The sequence below is a fragment of the Penicillium cataractarum genome, assembly GCF_028827025.1.
Source record: "Penicillium cataractarum strain IBT 29864 chromosome Unknown utg000005l, whole genome shotgun sequence".
Taxonomy (NCBI): domain Eukaryota; kingdom Fungi; phylum Ascomycota; class Eurotiomycetes; order Eurotiales; family Aspergillaceae; genus Penicillium; species Penicillium cataractarum.
Window position 1 is genome coordinate 2,053,454 of NW_026622741.1, and position 15,643 is coordinate 2,069,096.

General features: G+C 48.2%; 5 protein-coding genes across 5 annotated transcripts; 1 reads left to right on the top strand and 4 right to left on the bottom strand.

The window, feature by feature from the left end:
• Window positions 1–203: 203 nt before the first annotated feature.
• N7496_006420 (RIC1 family protein) lies at window positions 204–3,704 on the bottom strand (the record flags this gene model as incomplete). The annotated part of the gene is made up of 6 exons (XM_056699349.1): window positions 204–1,010; window positions 1,062–1,537; window positions 1,597–1,864; window positions 1,918–3,312; window positions 3,382–3,387; window positions 3,459–3,704. The coding sequence occupies 6 exons, from the start codon at window positions 3,702–3,704 to the stop codon at window positions 204–206; spliced, it is 3,198 nt and encodes a 1,065-aa protein (XP_056554762.1).
• Window positions 3,705–3,991: 287 nt separating this feature from the next.
• On the top strand, window positions 3,992–5,165 carry N7496_006421 (uncharacterized protein; the record flags this gene model as incomplete). Its single annotated transcript, XM_056699350.1, has 3 exons — window positions 3,992–3,994; window positions 4,058–5,058; window positions 5,120–5,165. The coding sequence occupies 3 exons, from the start codon at window positions 3,992–3,994 to the stop codon at window positions 5,163–5,165; spliced, it is 1,050 nt and encodes a 349-aa protein (XP_056554763.1).
• Window positions 5,166–5,947: 782 nt separating this feature from the next.
• Window positions 5,948–7,060, bottom strand: N7496_006422 (alkene reductase; the record flags this gene model as incomplete). Its single annotated transcript, XM_056699351.1, has 1 exon — window positions 5,948–7,060. One exon carries the CDS (start codon window positions 7,058–7,060, stop codon window positions 5,948–5,950), a length of 1,113 nt encoding a protein of 370 aa, XP_056554764.1.
• A 523-nt stretch (window positions 7,061–7,583) lies between these two features.
• Window positions 7,584–8,291, bottom strand: N7496_006423 (Maleylacetoacetate isomerase; the record flags this gene model as incomplete). Its single annotated transcript, XM_056699352.1, has 1 exon — window positions 7,584–8,291. One exon carries the CDS (start codon window positions 8,289–8,291, stop codon window positions 7,584–7,586), a length of 708 nt encoding a protein of 235 aa, XP_056554765.1.
• A 1,702-nt stretch (window positions 8,292–9,993) lies between these two features.
• N7496_006424 (uncharacterized protein) lies at window positions 9,994–10,525 on the bottom strand (the record flags this gene model as incomplete). The annotated part of the gene is made up of 2 exons (XM_056699353.1): window positions 9,994–10,345; window positions 10,440–10,525. The coding sequence occupies 2 exons, from the start codon at window positions 10,523–10,525 to the stop codon at window positions 9,994–9,996; spliced, it is 438 nt and encodes a 145-aa protein (XP_056554766.1).
• Window positions 10,526–15,643: the final 5,118 nt, after the last annotated feature.

Genomic DNA, 15,643 nt, shown 5'->3' on the forward strand with positions numbered 1-15,643 from the left:
TAGGGTGAGATCAACCATTGTAACTGATTCAAGGCGGATATTACTTTTTGTTAGGGCTATCATCTTAAGTTTGAATGTCCAAGTACATCATGGACAGCCAGCCGAGCAAATGAAAGAATAGCGCGCTAGATTGACATTATATACAAAAAAGCCCAGGAGACATGGCGATGGGATATCATGCTCGACCAGACCAAATTACTAACTCATGAGCCGTCACGACTATCCACGGAATGGGGGTATTCATCAGACACCTCTCCATCACGCCCGTTAAGGCGTGGGGATAGCGACGAAGTGGGAGAAAGAGATGACCAAGACGGCGTGCGGACCGGTAGACTTAGCCCCAGCCCTCTCACACTGGCCGCTGACGCAGCTCTTGATCCTAAGCCCGACTGGCCACCATTCGGCGATGGCCTCGGGCTCGAACCCAAGCCGACGCGACCAATAGCACGCCGCAGCATTTCACCGGAAGAATCAAGTGCAATTAAGAATCGGGCGAGCTCGCCGCAGAGCTCCCAGTCTCCCTTTTGAGATGCCAGGCCAATTAGGCGGACGACATATTCTTCGATATGCCCGTCGTGATGGTCGTCTTCGTCTTCGAATGCTTGAAGAACGAGTAGATAACCGACGGCTGTTTTGAGTGCGTCGAGTCGGAGGGCTTGCTCGAAAAGATCCTTTGGTGGGGGGAGGTATGTGAAGAGGGTGCGCCAGAATCGAAGTTCTGTCTTGCGTGTGCATTGTACGACGATGTCGAGATATTCATGTGTGGGCAGGGATGCTTGTAGGAAGGCAATCACGGTAGGAAGGAGGGGTTCGTCGCGGATTATCGGGCCGTCGGCCTTGCTGGCACGGCTTTCGTTGTCTACTTCGTCGTCTAGGACGTGATGGAGTAAAATTTCGAGACCGTGGGCGAAGTATGAGAGGTGGGAAAAGTGTCGGCACAGGGAGAGCGCAGCTGGGGTTCCAAGATGGACGAGACAGTACTGCAGGAAGTATGGGAGGAAAAGGTGTGTCTGGAACGAGTTAGTTGAGATTTGAGGAATAATAATACTGGCGGAACATACTCGAATGGCGAATTTTAGGCTGGTGAAGGTGACGTCTCGCCGTTGTGTCATTTCGGATTCCACCCCGAGCACGACCCCCTTATTCAGGATCACCGACAATGGATAAAAGTCCAATGGGATATTGAGCGGTGTGGGCACTGCTTCTTGCTGTAGAATGTCCTGAACGTCATTCCAAGCTAGAAGATCTTTACCCCGGAACATCCATAATGAGTCTCGGAGTGATAGGCTGCTGTAAGATGGCTCAAGGGCCATCTCGGCGGATGGGCTGGACGGCAGAGACTCGTCCACCTGAGACGAGAAATTGAAGGAAAGCTGGTCACGCATCAAGATGTAGTACTCCACATCATGGGAGATGACCCGCATGTCGTATTTGAGATCACCACTGTCCGTCACTGTGGGCTGTAGGAGAACAAGGTTACCGTCAACCAATAGCAGGACTGATGCTACCTTGACGTCCTGCGAGGGATCGCCATTCCCTACACGGTGTTAGAAACGGATATATAGATAAATGATGTCGTATTAAGATGATACTCACGCATTTGATCCTCAGGCAAGACCCAGCTGATTGCTCGAACTCGAGTTGGTGCCCTGACAATTCCGTTGAAGGCAATTTGTCCGACAGGAACAAGAGTGATCTGTGTCTGCATAGAGTTGATGATATAGTGGTAGAGGATGTTGTCATATGTGTAGACCAAGAGGGAATCCTCTCCGGAGGGACCAATGAACACCACAGGTGATGGGAGGTATTCGATGTGCATAATAGAGTTGTTGGTTAGGGCATCCTCGCGAGAGTAAAGACGGAGCTGGTGATAGTTAGAATCCATTGCACGAAACTGAAGGTTGACAATAAACAAACCTCGTATGAGCCATCACTCTCAACAGCTGCAATCAAGATATGCCCGTACCAACACATGCCTCCTCGTACAGCAAATGAATTCTCCACTTTGGAGTCCTCAAAGACCTTCCACCGGCCACTGTTGACACTGTAATGCGCTAGTCCACGTCGGCCTGCGATTGCAACATACCGCCCATCCTGAGAAACCACGCAAGATCGAATAGGCCATTGTGAGTGAAGGTATGCAGGAGGATATTGGGCATGATGCCAGAGTGAGTCCTTGCCGGAGATGGTCATCAGATCGGGCAGGTCATGTCCACGGTATAGAATGAACTCTGTCCCTGTCTGCAGCAACCCTCGAGCCAGATTTGCGGCGGAAAAGCATCCTGTCAAGGCACTGCGCGCTGTCTCTAGTATCCAAAGACGTCGATCGTTCCGTGCTGACAAGATAATGTCGGACCCGCCACCTATCCAGCAACCATTCGAGACGCCCGTGAGCCAATCCTCTCCATTGGAAGTTGCCAAAGCAGGGTCGACGGAGAAGCTGTTACCGCCAGGCTTTCCGAAGACACTCCATGTTGTCCAGCCATTTTCATAGCCAGCGAACAGGCAATACCCATCTGGAGAATAATTCATGAATGCCAATGCCCCAGTTGACGAAGGAGACGCGGGAAGACCCAGCTTCTGGGAAAGAGGCACATTCCCCGTATAGTCTTTGGCAGTGTAAACAAGGACCTCGCCATTTGCGCAACTGACCGTAAGCAAGGAAAACCGGGCATTGACTGCTACTTTGACAGCCTCTTCTCCATCAGCTTTGGGGTCATGGAAGCAGTGGCCGTGGAACAGCTTCTTAGGCACATCGGAATCCTCTTGCGATCCAGGTACCCGTTGAACTGCGTAAGCCTGACCATTGCTGGTGAGCCAAATCAGAAGGTTCATTGCGCGGTCATAAACCATATCAACGATCGAGACCCTTTTCGGTACATTCAATATCCGGGTGAGCATTTCGGATTTGGTCTGTGTCCCACTAGCTTCCGGGGCCCATCGGATGCACTGAATAGCGGGAGGTTTCACCGTAGCAACGACGAGCTCCTGGTCGAGTGCCAACGCTTTGACGATCCCCGACTCGATCTTGATGGCCATCCGAAACCTGATGCTTATATCTCCAACAACATTTGCCTCTTCGACGGCCGAGAAATGTGCTAGTTGCTGCCGACGAGGATGTGTGGAGTGATCGAACATCTGCTGGTAGACTCGCGTCGCAGGGTCCGAAGCTACCGAATATGTGAGGAGATATCCATTGAGTGTCTGCACGACGAGGATTGTCGAGTCGGGATGCATAAGAATTGCCGCATTTGGTCCGTAGGTCGTCATCGAGTATGCGGACCGAGCTATCGCGGCGACAACTGCCGTGGGCTGCCGCGCGTGTTAGTACTGAGCTTACTATTGACTGAGCAGACCTATAGACGCATTTCAAAGACATACCCTGGTCTGCCATAATGAAATAGAGGATTCAGTTATGGTCGCAAACATATGGCCCGAGCGGGAAACGCAAAGCCCACTGATAGCCTCTTGCTCCCATTGGGAAGCATCCGCTCCGGAGGGGGTTCTTCGGGGTTGAGACCATCACGCTGGTCTTCTGGATTCTCCGAGTCGCGAACGCCATCTTTCAATTCCTTGGAATCTATAGAAATTCGCTGCTCCGCCAAGGAACTGCCGGTGCCCTCGCGATTCACGTCGTCCGAGACATGGGCAATGTTGGGCCCGTTGACCGCATAGACCCGGGGCACTCCATTAGGCCAGTACATGGCTCGGCTCGCAGGGGGGAGGGAGTATTAAGACCGGCGCTGGAGCTCACATGGAGTCATTGCGCTCCAAAAAAACAGTCGCAATTCAAGACCAGACTCCAGCGGCGGGGGAAATATCGAGAGACGATCTAAAAGGAGCAGTTCCCAAACAGTCGGACAGTCTGGGCCAACAGGGACGATAAGCCGTATCACGTGCGGGAGCTCTCCCCCCGCATTGTCTTTTTTCCTCTCCTGAGCTGTCGCCCCTCCATCTTTACTCTTTTGTTTCTCTAGATATATCTGCCATCATGGTAAGGAATCGCGCACCTGGATAGAATATGGACAGGTCAAACTGACACGATTCTCTTTCGCAGGCTCCCACAGAAAGCAAGAAGCGCCTGGCCCTGGCCATCATCGACTTCCTCGGCTCTAGCCTGAAGGACGGCACCCTCACCGCCGACGATGCCGAGTCCATTGAGATCGCGCAGTCCTGTATCGCCGATACCTTCAAGGTCGACCCAACCGATGAAGCTGCCGTGAAGGAGGCCGTGGGTGGCCAGTCCCTGGCCAGCATCTACAGCGTTTACGAGAAGCTGCGGAGCAAGTCTACCCCTCAGGCATCTGCTGCAGGAGCCCAGGAATCACAGGAGCAGAAGGCCAAGGCTGGCGCGCCCACCCCTGAGTCCGATAAACTGAAGTCCGAGGGCAACGCTCTCATGGCCAAGAAGGATTACGCTGCGGCCATTGAATCATACTCCAAGGCCCTGGAGATCGCCCCGGCCAACCCCATCTATCTCTCTAACCGCGCCGCCGCTTACTCCGCCTCTGGTCAGCACGAGAAGGCCGCCGATGATGCCGAGGTGGCCGTTGCCGTTGATCCCAAGTACTCGAAGGCCTGGAGCCGTCTCGGTCTTGCTCGGTTTGACATGGGTGACTACCACGCTGCCAAGGAGGCCTACGAGAAGGGTATTGAGGCGGAGGGTACCGGTGGCAGTGATGCTATGAAGCGTGGCCTGGAGACTTGCAACAAGAAGATTGAGGAGGCTAGCCGCGCTACCGAGCCCCCATCGGAGGAGTTGGATACTGCCCCTGGCGCTTCTCGCAGTGCTGGCGGCATGCCCGATCTTTCTTCTCTGGCTGGCATGTTCGGCGGTGGTGCTGGCGGTGCTGGCGGTGCCGGTGGTATGCCCGATCTCGGTTCTATGATGAACAACCCCATGTTCGCCAGCATGGCCCAGAACCTCATGAGCAACCCTGATATGCTGGGCAACTTGATGAGCAACCCCCGCCTTCGCCAGATGGCCGAGAGCTTCGGCCAGGGTGGCGGTATGCCCGATATGTCTAGCCTCATGAGCGACCCCAACATTGCTGAGATGTAAGTTTGACCTCGTTTGCTGAGGTTTTCGCCCGAGCTTTGCTAATAAACTGGATTTTAGGGCCCGCAACATGATGGGTGGTGGCGGTGCTGGCCGGGGCCAGTAAGTTATGGATTGGACGACCAATGGATGACCTTTGAAAATAAAAGACACGATCTTGATGCTTTTGTGCCGATCTCAAGTTTCAGTAGCGTTCTTTAGAAATGAACTATTCTTATATCAAGCTTTTAAATATACCATTCATGCAGAATTGCTGTAGCTCGAGGAAAGGAGCCGAGTTGATAGCGGGGTGGGAATCGCACAAGGTGTTATCATTTACTTCCAGTTGAAGTCAGCAACTGATCCTGCCCGGTGGCCTAGTGGGTTAGCCCCTAGTCGACTGTAGCCACTTCGGTGGGTTCGGCGGTCGTAACTGCGAGGAAGCTTCTGTGGAGCAGGTGCGGCCCCCGGCGGGTGAGGTTTTTGATATCTAACTACGCTATGGCATTTCTCCTTTTTAATATCTTTTTTATTATACTTTATTTATATCATTTTAATCACTAAATTGTATAGAACTTATGATTTTTATTTAAAGGATTAAAAAGGTGTTCTAGATGTTATATTACGTGTTGTTTATTAGGTGCGGTATCGATGTGTAGTCGTAGGCTGTACATGAAGCATAGTCATGAAGTATATAGCGAGCGAGAGGTCGTCGGTTCAACTCATGGAGATAGAGTTTCTTTTTTTACGAGGCAAGAACTCATACATTACATTCGCTCCGTTCTGAATATGAATATAATTAGGGTGACACTCTGGGGACCCCCCTTGGCAACTCAGACCCACCTTTGGCTGCACTGAATTCTAATCAAGAGGCATCAAAAGGGTGTATATACATTTTCACATTTCAACTCAGTGAGACAGTTCTTGTTTATTTAGCAGATACGCGTCACTCAAGGGATAATCCAAATAGCCCACTGCCGACTGAATGACATAGAACGTCTCCCTGTTGTACGGGTTGAGCTCCAGACCCTCCTTTACTCGATAGATGAGGTCTGGATTCGAGATGAAAAACCGCCCAAATACGACTATAATGTCCTTCTCCGGATATTTCCCATCCACAAGCCTTTGTGCCTCCAATGGTGTATACCCACCAGCCACAAGAAGAGGTCCATTCCAGAGATGGTATGCAAAATCCAGTCGGTCTTGGGCATCAAAGTCCATAGCTCCGGATACACGAGACTCCACGAGATGAAGATAGGCGATATCCGAGTGACTCGCTTTCTTGATGATGTCGGTAAATTGCGGTATCGGGTCATCCATTCTCATGCCTTGGAATGTACTCCAGGGGCTCAGACGAAGTCCGACACGCTTGGGACCAACCACACCGACGACAGCCTTGATAACTTCGTCCAGAAGACGAGATCTGTTTTCCACATTGCCACCATAGTCGTCCTGGCGTTTGTTGCTGACATCCTGAATGAATTGGTCGAGGAGGTACCCATTCGCACCATGGATTTCAACACCGTCAAAGCCCGCCCGAATGGCATTCTTTGAAGCTTGCAAAAAGTCTTTAACCGTTTGCTTGATCTCTTCAGTTGTCATCGCATGGGGTATTGCAGCACCCTCTTCAATGGGGATGGCACTGGGTGCCACGATAGGAACGCCTTCTTGCCGGGCCAATTCGACGTCCGCAGCGCGGCCCATTGCGAAGAGCTGACAGAATATGAAGCATCCACGGCGGTGGACTTCATCAGTGATTGTCTTCCAAGCGGAAATTTGATCTTCACGCCATATTCCTGGTGCATAAGGGAAGCCACCGCAAGTTGCCGATACGAAGGTTCCCTCGGTGATGATCAGGGTGCCGGGTACTGCAGACCGTTGACTGTAGTACTCTTTCATCATTGATGTCGGTACTCGATCATGGCTTGCGCGAAGGCGAGTGAGTGGGGCCATACCAATGCGATGTTGGATCTCCATATCGCCTATCTTGAGGGGCTTGAAAAGACGGGATTGAGAAGTCATGGTCGAAAGTGTTTCTTAGGCAAGTCGGTCTCAAATGTGAAATGAAGAGCAGAAGCCTTTGTTCCCCTTGGCTCGAGGAAGGCCAGGTTTTTATAGTCATGATTTGACTCAAGGCCCCAATTTTGAGAATGGACGTCAATTATTTTGCATAGTTACGGAACAGAGATATTTCTCAAAAAGGAAGAAAGATACTTCCTTATACGGTAATGTCAAGATGCTATTCCGTTTGGGACAAGAATCTACGTACCCGACCAATCACCGCGCTACCTGATGGAGTGAGTGGATGCGGATGTGCAACGCGCGGCGATTACAAATAGCTCAGTGCGAAGCAGTGGGACTTATCCGGGCTTGTCCTACTTCAATTACTATGTACTATCGCTACCCCACGTGTATACACTCCATGGGGATAGTATAGTTATTTCTAAGCTGAAATAGGAGGCGGAATAAGTCCCCCAAAAATTGAATCTATTTGGCTACGTGAACTGACAAACCGATCAATCAATAGTTATTACCAGGAATCTGACTAGAAATCCTTAACCCGGAATTTCTCAGGGGTATCTCCTTGATTTCGCCAGTCTGCAGCCTTGAAGGCCTCCAGTCCCTTTAGGGCGAAATACACGCGTTTAACATTAGGCACAAAGTCCAGGTCCATTCTGTACATCAGGGCCTGATCAACTGCGGGGACCAGCACCACGTCCGCCAGCGAAACGGTGTTACCGAAGGAATATGACCCTCCTTGAGCCTGTTTGACCAACAGATTCTCGTAAGCCTGGAACCCATCGGTAAAGGCCTGCTTGACGAAGGCAACCTGGTCATCGAGACTTCCGCGGATAGCTTTTACCCGCTGTGCAATACGGGAGTTTGTGGTGGGCTGGGTATCAATAGCGATGATATTGGCCAAGTCGCGTACCTGCACTCGATCCAACATTGCAGAGACGGATGGGAGTAGCGGGGCTCTGTTCGGGAAGCTCTCGTCCAGATACTCCAAGATGGTCATGGACTGTCGGATGATGGTCTTTTCGCCCCCATTGTGGGGTGTAATCACCAACGTGGGCACGCTAGCGCTGGGGTTGAGCATAGTTTTGTATTCATCTGTCCGGTGCTCCTTTTGCCCCAAGTCGATGTAGGAGAATTCAAGGGGGATGCCCTTGAGATGAGCGGCTATGATAATCCGTTGACAGCATGAGGAACAGTAATAAGAGTAGAGGTGAAAGGTGGCCTCAGCATCCATTGTGGTTTTTATTCGTTCAGTTAAAGGGAAGAATGGGAACTGTGTAAAGTTTGGGATTTAGGAAGTCGGGGGAAGGATTGAATGTTTATGGACGATTCCATCTAAAGATTAGAAATCACGTATACGCCCCCTCCCTTCCTCCCTTTTAATTTCGCATCTTTGTCATGATAGGAGGACAAGTGGCTCTTGTTTTTACTTAAAAGAAGCTAGCACAGATATGGTAGAGCGCGATTCCTGACTTTCTTATCATCTTACGATCCCTCTTTGTGCATTGCCTTGATCTTGTTGGTGTGGTTTTCAGAATTGGGTGACCTAGCAAACATGACTAACTTTGCATTATTATTACTTCTCTCTATTTTCAATACTGTCAATACATTACATTGCACAGATAACTGGGAGACTAACCATATGAGCTTCCGTATGGGGATATTATCCTCTTACAATGTACCTTCTCAAACAGAAGACTTACATCTTACGCTGTTAGCTTCCTTCGATAACGGCAAAGGGCAGGAAGCAATTAGCGTTAGGGAGCGAATGAGCGGTGCTTTGATGTTCTTGATATACCCTGGAGCAACCGAGGAAGACGGTAAGTCGTGATACGCCGATAAGTATGCCACTGTCAGAAATATAGCGATCAGTAATAACTACAAAGAAAAAGTATAACTGTTAGTGCCAGGACTACAATCTATCCTTATTCTACCAGGAGCTGTCCCTATTTTTAGTTAAATATGCTAATAACAGATCATCCCAGGAACCACTCCCTGCCTTGAGTCACAGAGATGATACCTGCCTATGCAGTGACTAGAAAGCACAGGGATGACCATGGAAACAATATCGTCGATCTCACGTGCTTCTCGTATAATCAATAGGAAGGTATCTCTTTGGATACGAATTCTCCGCAGCAGCACTGGATCTGGGCCAAAAATCTTGATGAGAATGTTCAGTCGAACAATATTGATTCTACAATATATTTGCATGATGATTACGGCACGGTGAAAAACTGGAAAACTCTGCCTATGATGCGAGGGGCAGCAAGTAGAGGAAGTTTGCGTTACTAAAATAAGGTAATATCGGCCATTCTCTTAGGGATGTTTACCTCGACATGAAGAACGCCTGCGCAGCATTCTTTGAAGACATGACGCCACAGGCCCCTAGGGTGTCATTCCCCTCTGCATCCAGTGACACCCAGAATGGACCCTGGAGAGAATACCCATTGCAGGAATACACGTGAAAAAGTGCAAAAGGAATTATGGTATTAGCACTTTTACGTGCTTTCTGGGCAGCGTGGACGAGGCCGATGAAAGCATGAGCAATGCTTCTGTGGGGTGAGATAGGCTCACATTCCTATTTCTATATCTTCTACATATCTATTTCAGTTTCAGCTAACAGATCCAAATATTGGAATTCAAAAGACACCGCCCATCAGGAGCTAAGACAGAGTCCCAAAAATGCAATAAAATGGAAATAAAAACATACAACCGGCGGGATTCTCACGGTCACCTTTAGGAGCCTGTATACAAACACGTACAGCGACAGTAAAATTTTCTACTTCCAAATAACTGTTTCAAGATGGTTTGCGCTGTGAGCAAATTTTACGGAGGCCAGCGAGGCTCTTGCAGTATCATTTTGGTGAGAGAAGAACTATCCGATACCTATGCCTATATACAGCCATAACCTTTGCTATCTCGACAATGACCACCACTTAGGTAGGCCCCTCATTATTTGAGGTTACTGGCGTCAGGTTCGGTTCACAAGTAAAGTTAATTACACACTGAGAGTAGGTGTCGCCAGCATACTTCGGGCTACCACTCGCGTCTCCGTTGTCATACTCAGTCCCCTCATAGATTGCAGCACATCCTTGGAAAGCAAGCATGAAATCTGGCTTCCACTGGATATCATTGGCCAATCCGAATGATGGACCGTCCAGAGTCTGCCAGCCGAGTTTGACCGGATTACCCGACATGCCGCCGAGTGTAGGTCCATCCTGGTAGCTAACAATGAAACCGTATCTATCATCATAGACTGGCTCCTGTTGGAAATGAATAGATGAGCCTCTGGATTTCAAAGCGTAACGATTACTTCTACTTACCTGGCCCTCACCACCACTTCCGACGACTTCAGATATATCGGCCCAGCCAGTGATTTGACATGTTGCGCTCGTTTTTGAGGCGGAGGTTGTAGAAGTTGTGGTCGTTGTTATTGAAACCGGTGTACAGTTTGGAATTGATGTGCATGTTTCTGTTTGGCCAACGGCTGTGCAGGCTGAACAGATAGAGGGATGCATGCGTGAGCTCCCTGCTACAGACGTGGGCATTTCTAGCAAACCATCCTGGTCGAGGGGAGTACTTCCACTCAGCTCAACAATATTATCACTGCGACGCAGCCAATCAGTGTCGTGACAAGAACTTTCAGTCCGTCGGAAGCCTCTCAGCTCGTCGCAGTGTCAGTATTGCCCATGTTATCACTGGTGCATCATCAGTCAGATCTACCGATTGCTACATCCAGTAAGACTGCATCACCTTCTAGCTCCGCCGCAAGAGTTGCTCCAAACGCAAATTTGTGGGGTGGATTATGTGGTTTTCTCGCTATTTACTTTGTGGCTTTCAGTGCGAGTGTTATATTCCAGTAATGGAGTGCCTACAAGTAGCTGAAATCGCTAGAACTCTACAGAACTACGTTCATCTCGGTCTCCTCTTCAAGAAATGAAATTTGGTATTACATAGCGTATGTAAGAGGCGATCATATTTCTCAGTCCTAGGATTATCTCCAGATGTATGAATTTCTACTTACTTAAAGAGACATGAAAAGTCTTGTTCCCTATTTTGCCGGGGCTCGTAGTAAGCGCCTGGGCCCTTACATGCCCTTCATCTCGTGTCACACAAATCCCATGTCCTTCCTTTCAAACATGTCAAAGAAGCTTGTTCGAATCCAATAGCCTAGTTGCGGCTCAATACTGCGCCAGACCCGGGATTCAGCACCCCGATTATGATCCCAGTCACCCTCTTCGAACACCCCACCTGATTCCTTTGCCTGGTCTAGGCACAATTCGAATGCGGCCGGAGATGGAAAAATCGAGAACTCACATCCCTGTTGAGCAAGTGTGCGATGGAGCTCATCCGCTCGGAGAAGTATTTTCTCAAACCGGGCTAGCATAGGATCGTTCCCCTGCCCTGCTGCGCGCCTCGATAAGCTAATAGTGGGATCCGTCCAAAGCACAAGCATGATGCTTTTGCAATGACGGAAATGAGTTTGCAAAAGAGTGATAATCGCGTCAAATGCACTCCATGACACCTCGAATTCGGAAGATGTTTCGCTGTTGCTGGCAGTTGGATAAAGATGCGGAAGGTTGCAGTATATTATAGCAGAACTTGCACGAAATTGCTTTGCAGCGGGTATAATATCCACGCCGTTGATGTATCTAAATCAGATACTGTCAGATCAACTCAAATTCCTAGATCGAGCTTCCGTGGAACTTGAAAGACTCACTTCCGTCGTAATCTATCTAAAGACCAGGAGAACCGGTCACTTCCAGATAGTGTAGGGTGTAAAGCGCACGTAATTTGACTCGCAATAAGTGCCGGAGCATCATTTCCACTGTCCGTGGACTCGTCTACTAGAGCAGTCCAGGACGAGTTGTCAGAGTTCTGCCCTAAGCGTTGCACATTCAGCTGGATGACTCCGGAGTCGTACGGATACAAGCATTTTTTAATGCTTCTCGGATGTCGGAAGTCATACATGATATGGGAAAAAAGAAAAGTTGAGCAAGGTCAGGCAATGGAAACCGTCGCCTTCTGCTAGTCGGTCGCGTCGCCTCGCCAAACTTTATAAGCGAGGTTGCGGTAGCTACCTAAGGTTACCCGGGGCGGCAGTTTTACCGCCATTTAGAGAGCTGGAAAACTATAGCCGTGCCTTTTTGCCCACCGAAACCGCGCTCTTACGTGCGACACGCATTCTTGTATCCATGCATTCTCTATAGATTTTCGGATCCTCAGGGAGATCTCCTACACTTACCACCCACCATGCCTAAATCCGCCGATTTCGATGAATCTCCTTTAGCTAAGGCCTACGTAGCCGCTGTTGCCCAAAAGAACCGAATATATCTAAGATTACGCGTGAATTCGAGGTTTCCTATCCTGCTATCCTTATTAGTTGCGTCAAAAAGGCTGAATCGCCTACTAAGTCTACTAAATTGAAGAAGAATACCATATTGCTATAAAGGCCCTAACTAAGTAGATCATTAAGAATCGCCAGTAAAAACGCGGAGAACTTATTAAGGTCTAGTAGGATTGAGCCAGCATAATAATTAACAGGGCTTAGCGGGTATAGAATAGTAGTAGTCAAGGTTAAAAGGGCACTAGAGCGGCAGCGAGGCAGTGTAAGTGTAAAGGTATTATCTACTTACAGGGTAGAAGGCCTGTCAATCAGGTAGAAGAAGAGCACTAAGTCCAACTGTAACAGAGACTGTTTCTTGAGGAGTTCAGAACTCACTCCTTATAGCACTAATTTATATACAGTCTCTTCGTAAAACAGGAAGGAGGGGTAGACACGAGAGGCCATACATTTCTTTAGTTGTTTGTCTTTTTAGTCATTCCTTTGTGTACACAGATAGGTAGCTATATGTTGCCTGCTTGGAGTCTTTATGAAGCCGTCAATTGGCAATTCAATAGCTCCTGAATGCACGCTCTTTTCTCTTTGAATGCAGCCCAATATGATCATTTAAAGAAATCTCTAATATGTTAGGTATTTAGGTCTGATTTGTTATTATCTTATACAAGATTTGAAAACGCTAGTTAGGTAGGGAATGAAAGTCCCTATGGAGGGCCACAGTTTGACTCCGGTTTACTGAGGTCGCCTTACGGGGTGCCAGTTTGCGGGGTATGAAACAAACGATTTGACTTGCCTACCGAAAATTGTGGCTGTCCTAGGAAGTTTCACACTGTAGGCCAGGCCAGAGGATGCCCCATAGAGGACAAAAGTCTGACGACTTGACTAAAATCGCAATTCCCTTGTCGTAGCTGTGTGTTTTGAACAAGCTAATTGTTAAAGATATTGAATTAAGTCTTAGACAAAAATGGAATTATAGGAGACAGTGGAACCTTGACTATGCCTTCCTATTGACGGAGGATTCATGTATATGAAGGATATGGAGTAGAGAGCAGGTTTAGAAGCTCCCTAAGAAACAGTCTTGTCATGATCCTACTTTATGCATTTCTTCCTTACCTGATCAACAGGGCTTTCTACCCCGCGAGTAGATTAAAACTTAACAGAACGAGGATTTATAGATCAGCGGCGGCTGGCTGAGGAGTTCAAAGCGGCCAGAGGCGGCGCTCAGCCCGAATAGGGGCCAGGGTGCGAGTGCCGTACCGGAAGTGGCAGGAGGAGGAGGAGCACATAAGCGGCACACTGGGAGCTATACTCATACGATTGGACGGTTAGCACGACGCAGTAAACGACTACGGATTTACCGTCCTCAAGATTACATATTTGACAAATGCCATCTCAAGTTTCTTAGCGATTCGGTATTGAAGTAACATAAAATCTCCCTAGCTCATAATGATATACATTGAAGAGTAATGTAAAATACACGTTAAGTGCCCTTCATCACTTGTGCATCACCTTGAACGTGATACTTATGTCTCTAAAATGGACAGAGACAAGCTGAACAAGATACTTTGCATATACGAAATCGATCATATAAAGCTCCCTAACTCTCGGACTTTGATCTCATTCTTCATCCTTTAGGCCGTAATAACACATGGGAGGCTGCCACAGCAATAACCATGCCCGGCGTCTAAAGCACCCTCGAAGTCAATATTATGACAGCCGTCGTAAGTTCGCCACATACGTGCAGTAAATGCATAGCCACCAGGGCTAGTTTCCTGAAAGCTAGGAATTATTAGTACATTTTCCACAACGATCTAGAGAAGAAAAAGCATAGACGGCTCACGTGATATAACATGGCTTGCTAACACAGTTATTAAAGCCACCATCAAGAGGTCCAGAATATGTAGATCCAGTGCGAAAGTCAACTAAGTGGATATCCTGCCAGCTCAAGGTAGAACTGGCGTAGTAATACTTGGAGGCCTCAAGCCTGCCATGAAAGGCACAAATACACATAGCGAATAACGGGGTAGCGAAAAGACTGAGAAACTTCATATTGTGCAAGAGTTAATAGGTGAAAGCCGACGAAAAAAATCAGAAATAATCTGAGAGCAGCGCGTACTAGACCTCATTGAAGACATAGAATTATGACATTCTTATATTCTTCTCTTATGTCCTCCTTATTATGTGGAGTCTCCCCGGTTTCTTTACTAAATTCTCACATAATACCGAATAAGGTTCATTAGCTCGTTTATCTTAGCCAGTAAAAGATAATTATATTTTAGATAATGCGGTAAGGCCGTTACATAGACTTCATCTCAATAATGTCAGTGAACCTATTCAAAGCTATGTTTGTATAACATAGAAATATTAAGAATGCATGATCCTCCATGGAATGGTTCGACAAGTACTATATCCTTCTCCCCCACCTTTCGCGCTCATACCGTATACAGAAGGTGGATCCCCAATTTGGCTGGGGTGGACTTTATACAAATTCCTAACTCGGAAGCAATCGTCATGGTCAGCTTACCCCGTTGAGTGAAGGGGGGACTGATCTCTAGGCGCATACTTGGTTCTCCACCGAAGCTCATATTATCTATAAGAGGCACTGTAAAATATTTTAAGACTAAGTAGTCTTGGTATGACGGTCTTGGAGCAATTGACGATGGGTGAAGAGAGTAAAGTGGAAAAGGGCGAGGAAGTCTACCTAAGCTACTAAATAAGCTCACCTGACTATATGGAACTTTCTATTAATACCCCCCTGGCTTCGGAACCCACTCTCGAATGCCCTGAAACGAGGAACGAGTGAAGGGGTTATACTACCCTGCGCAAGTTGCCCGCAAAGTTTTGGTGTGTTTATACCGTAAAATCGCGCGAAGTCTCGCCGCTTGATTCGTCGCTTCTCGCTGCCAAGAAAAGATCTTGTTTGCTCGTGGCCACGTTGTCTACTTCTCCATCCATCTTAGCTGTTATAGCCACTAGGGTTCTAGGGCTTCATTCTGCACTTATCTGCACGTTCCGATCCATGACTGGCTCGTCCTCGGCTGTATAGTTCTCCTATTGGCTTAACACACTGCTATGTACTTTTCACACTTTGCCTCCGTGATCCGCTGACTTGAGAAGTCCTCACTAGGCTTAGCCTTCGTTTCTCCACACGTTTTATGTCTTAGCTTTTACGCCTCTAGCCTTCGTCTGGTCTAGTACGCACGTTCACGTTCACATTCAGTACTTGTCTCTTTCCTATTTTACAG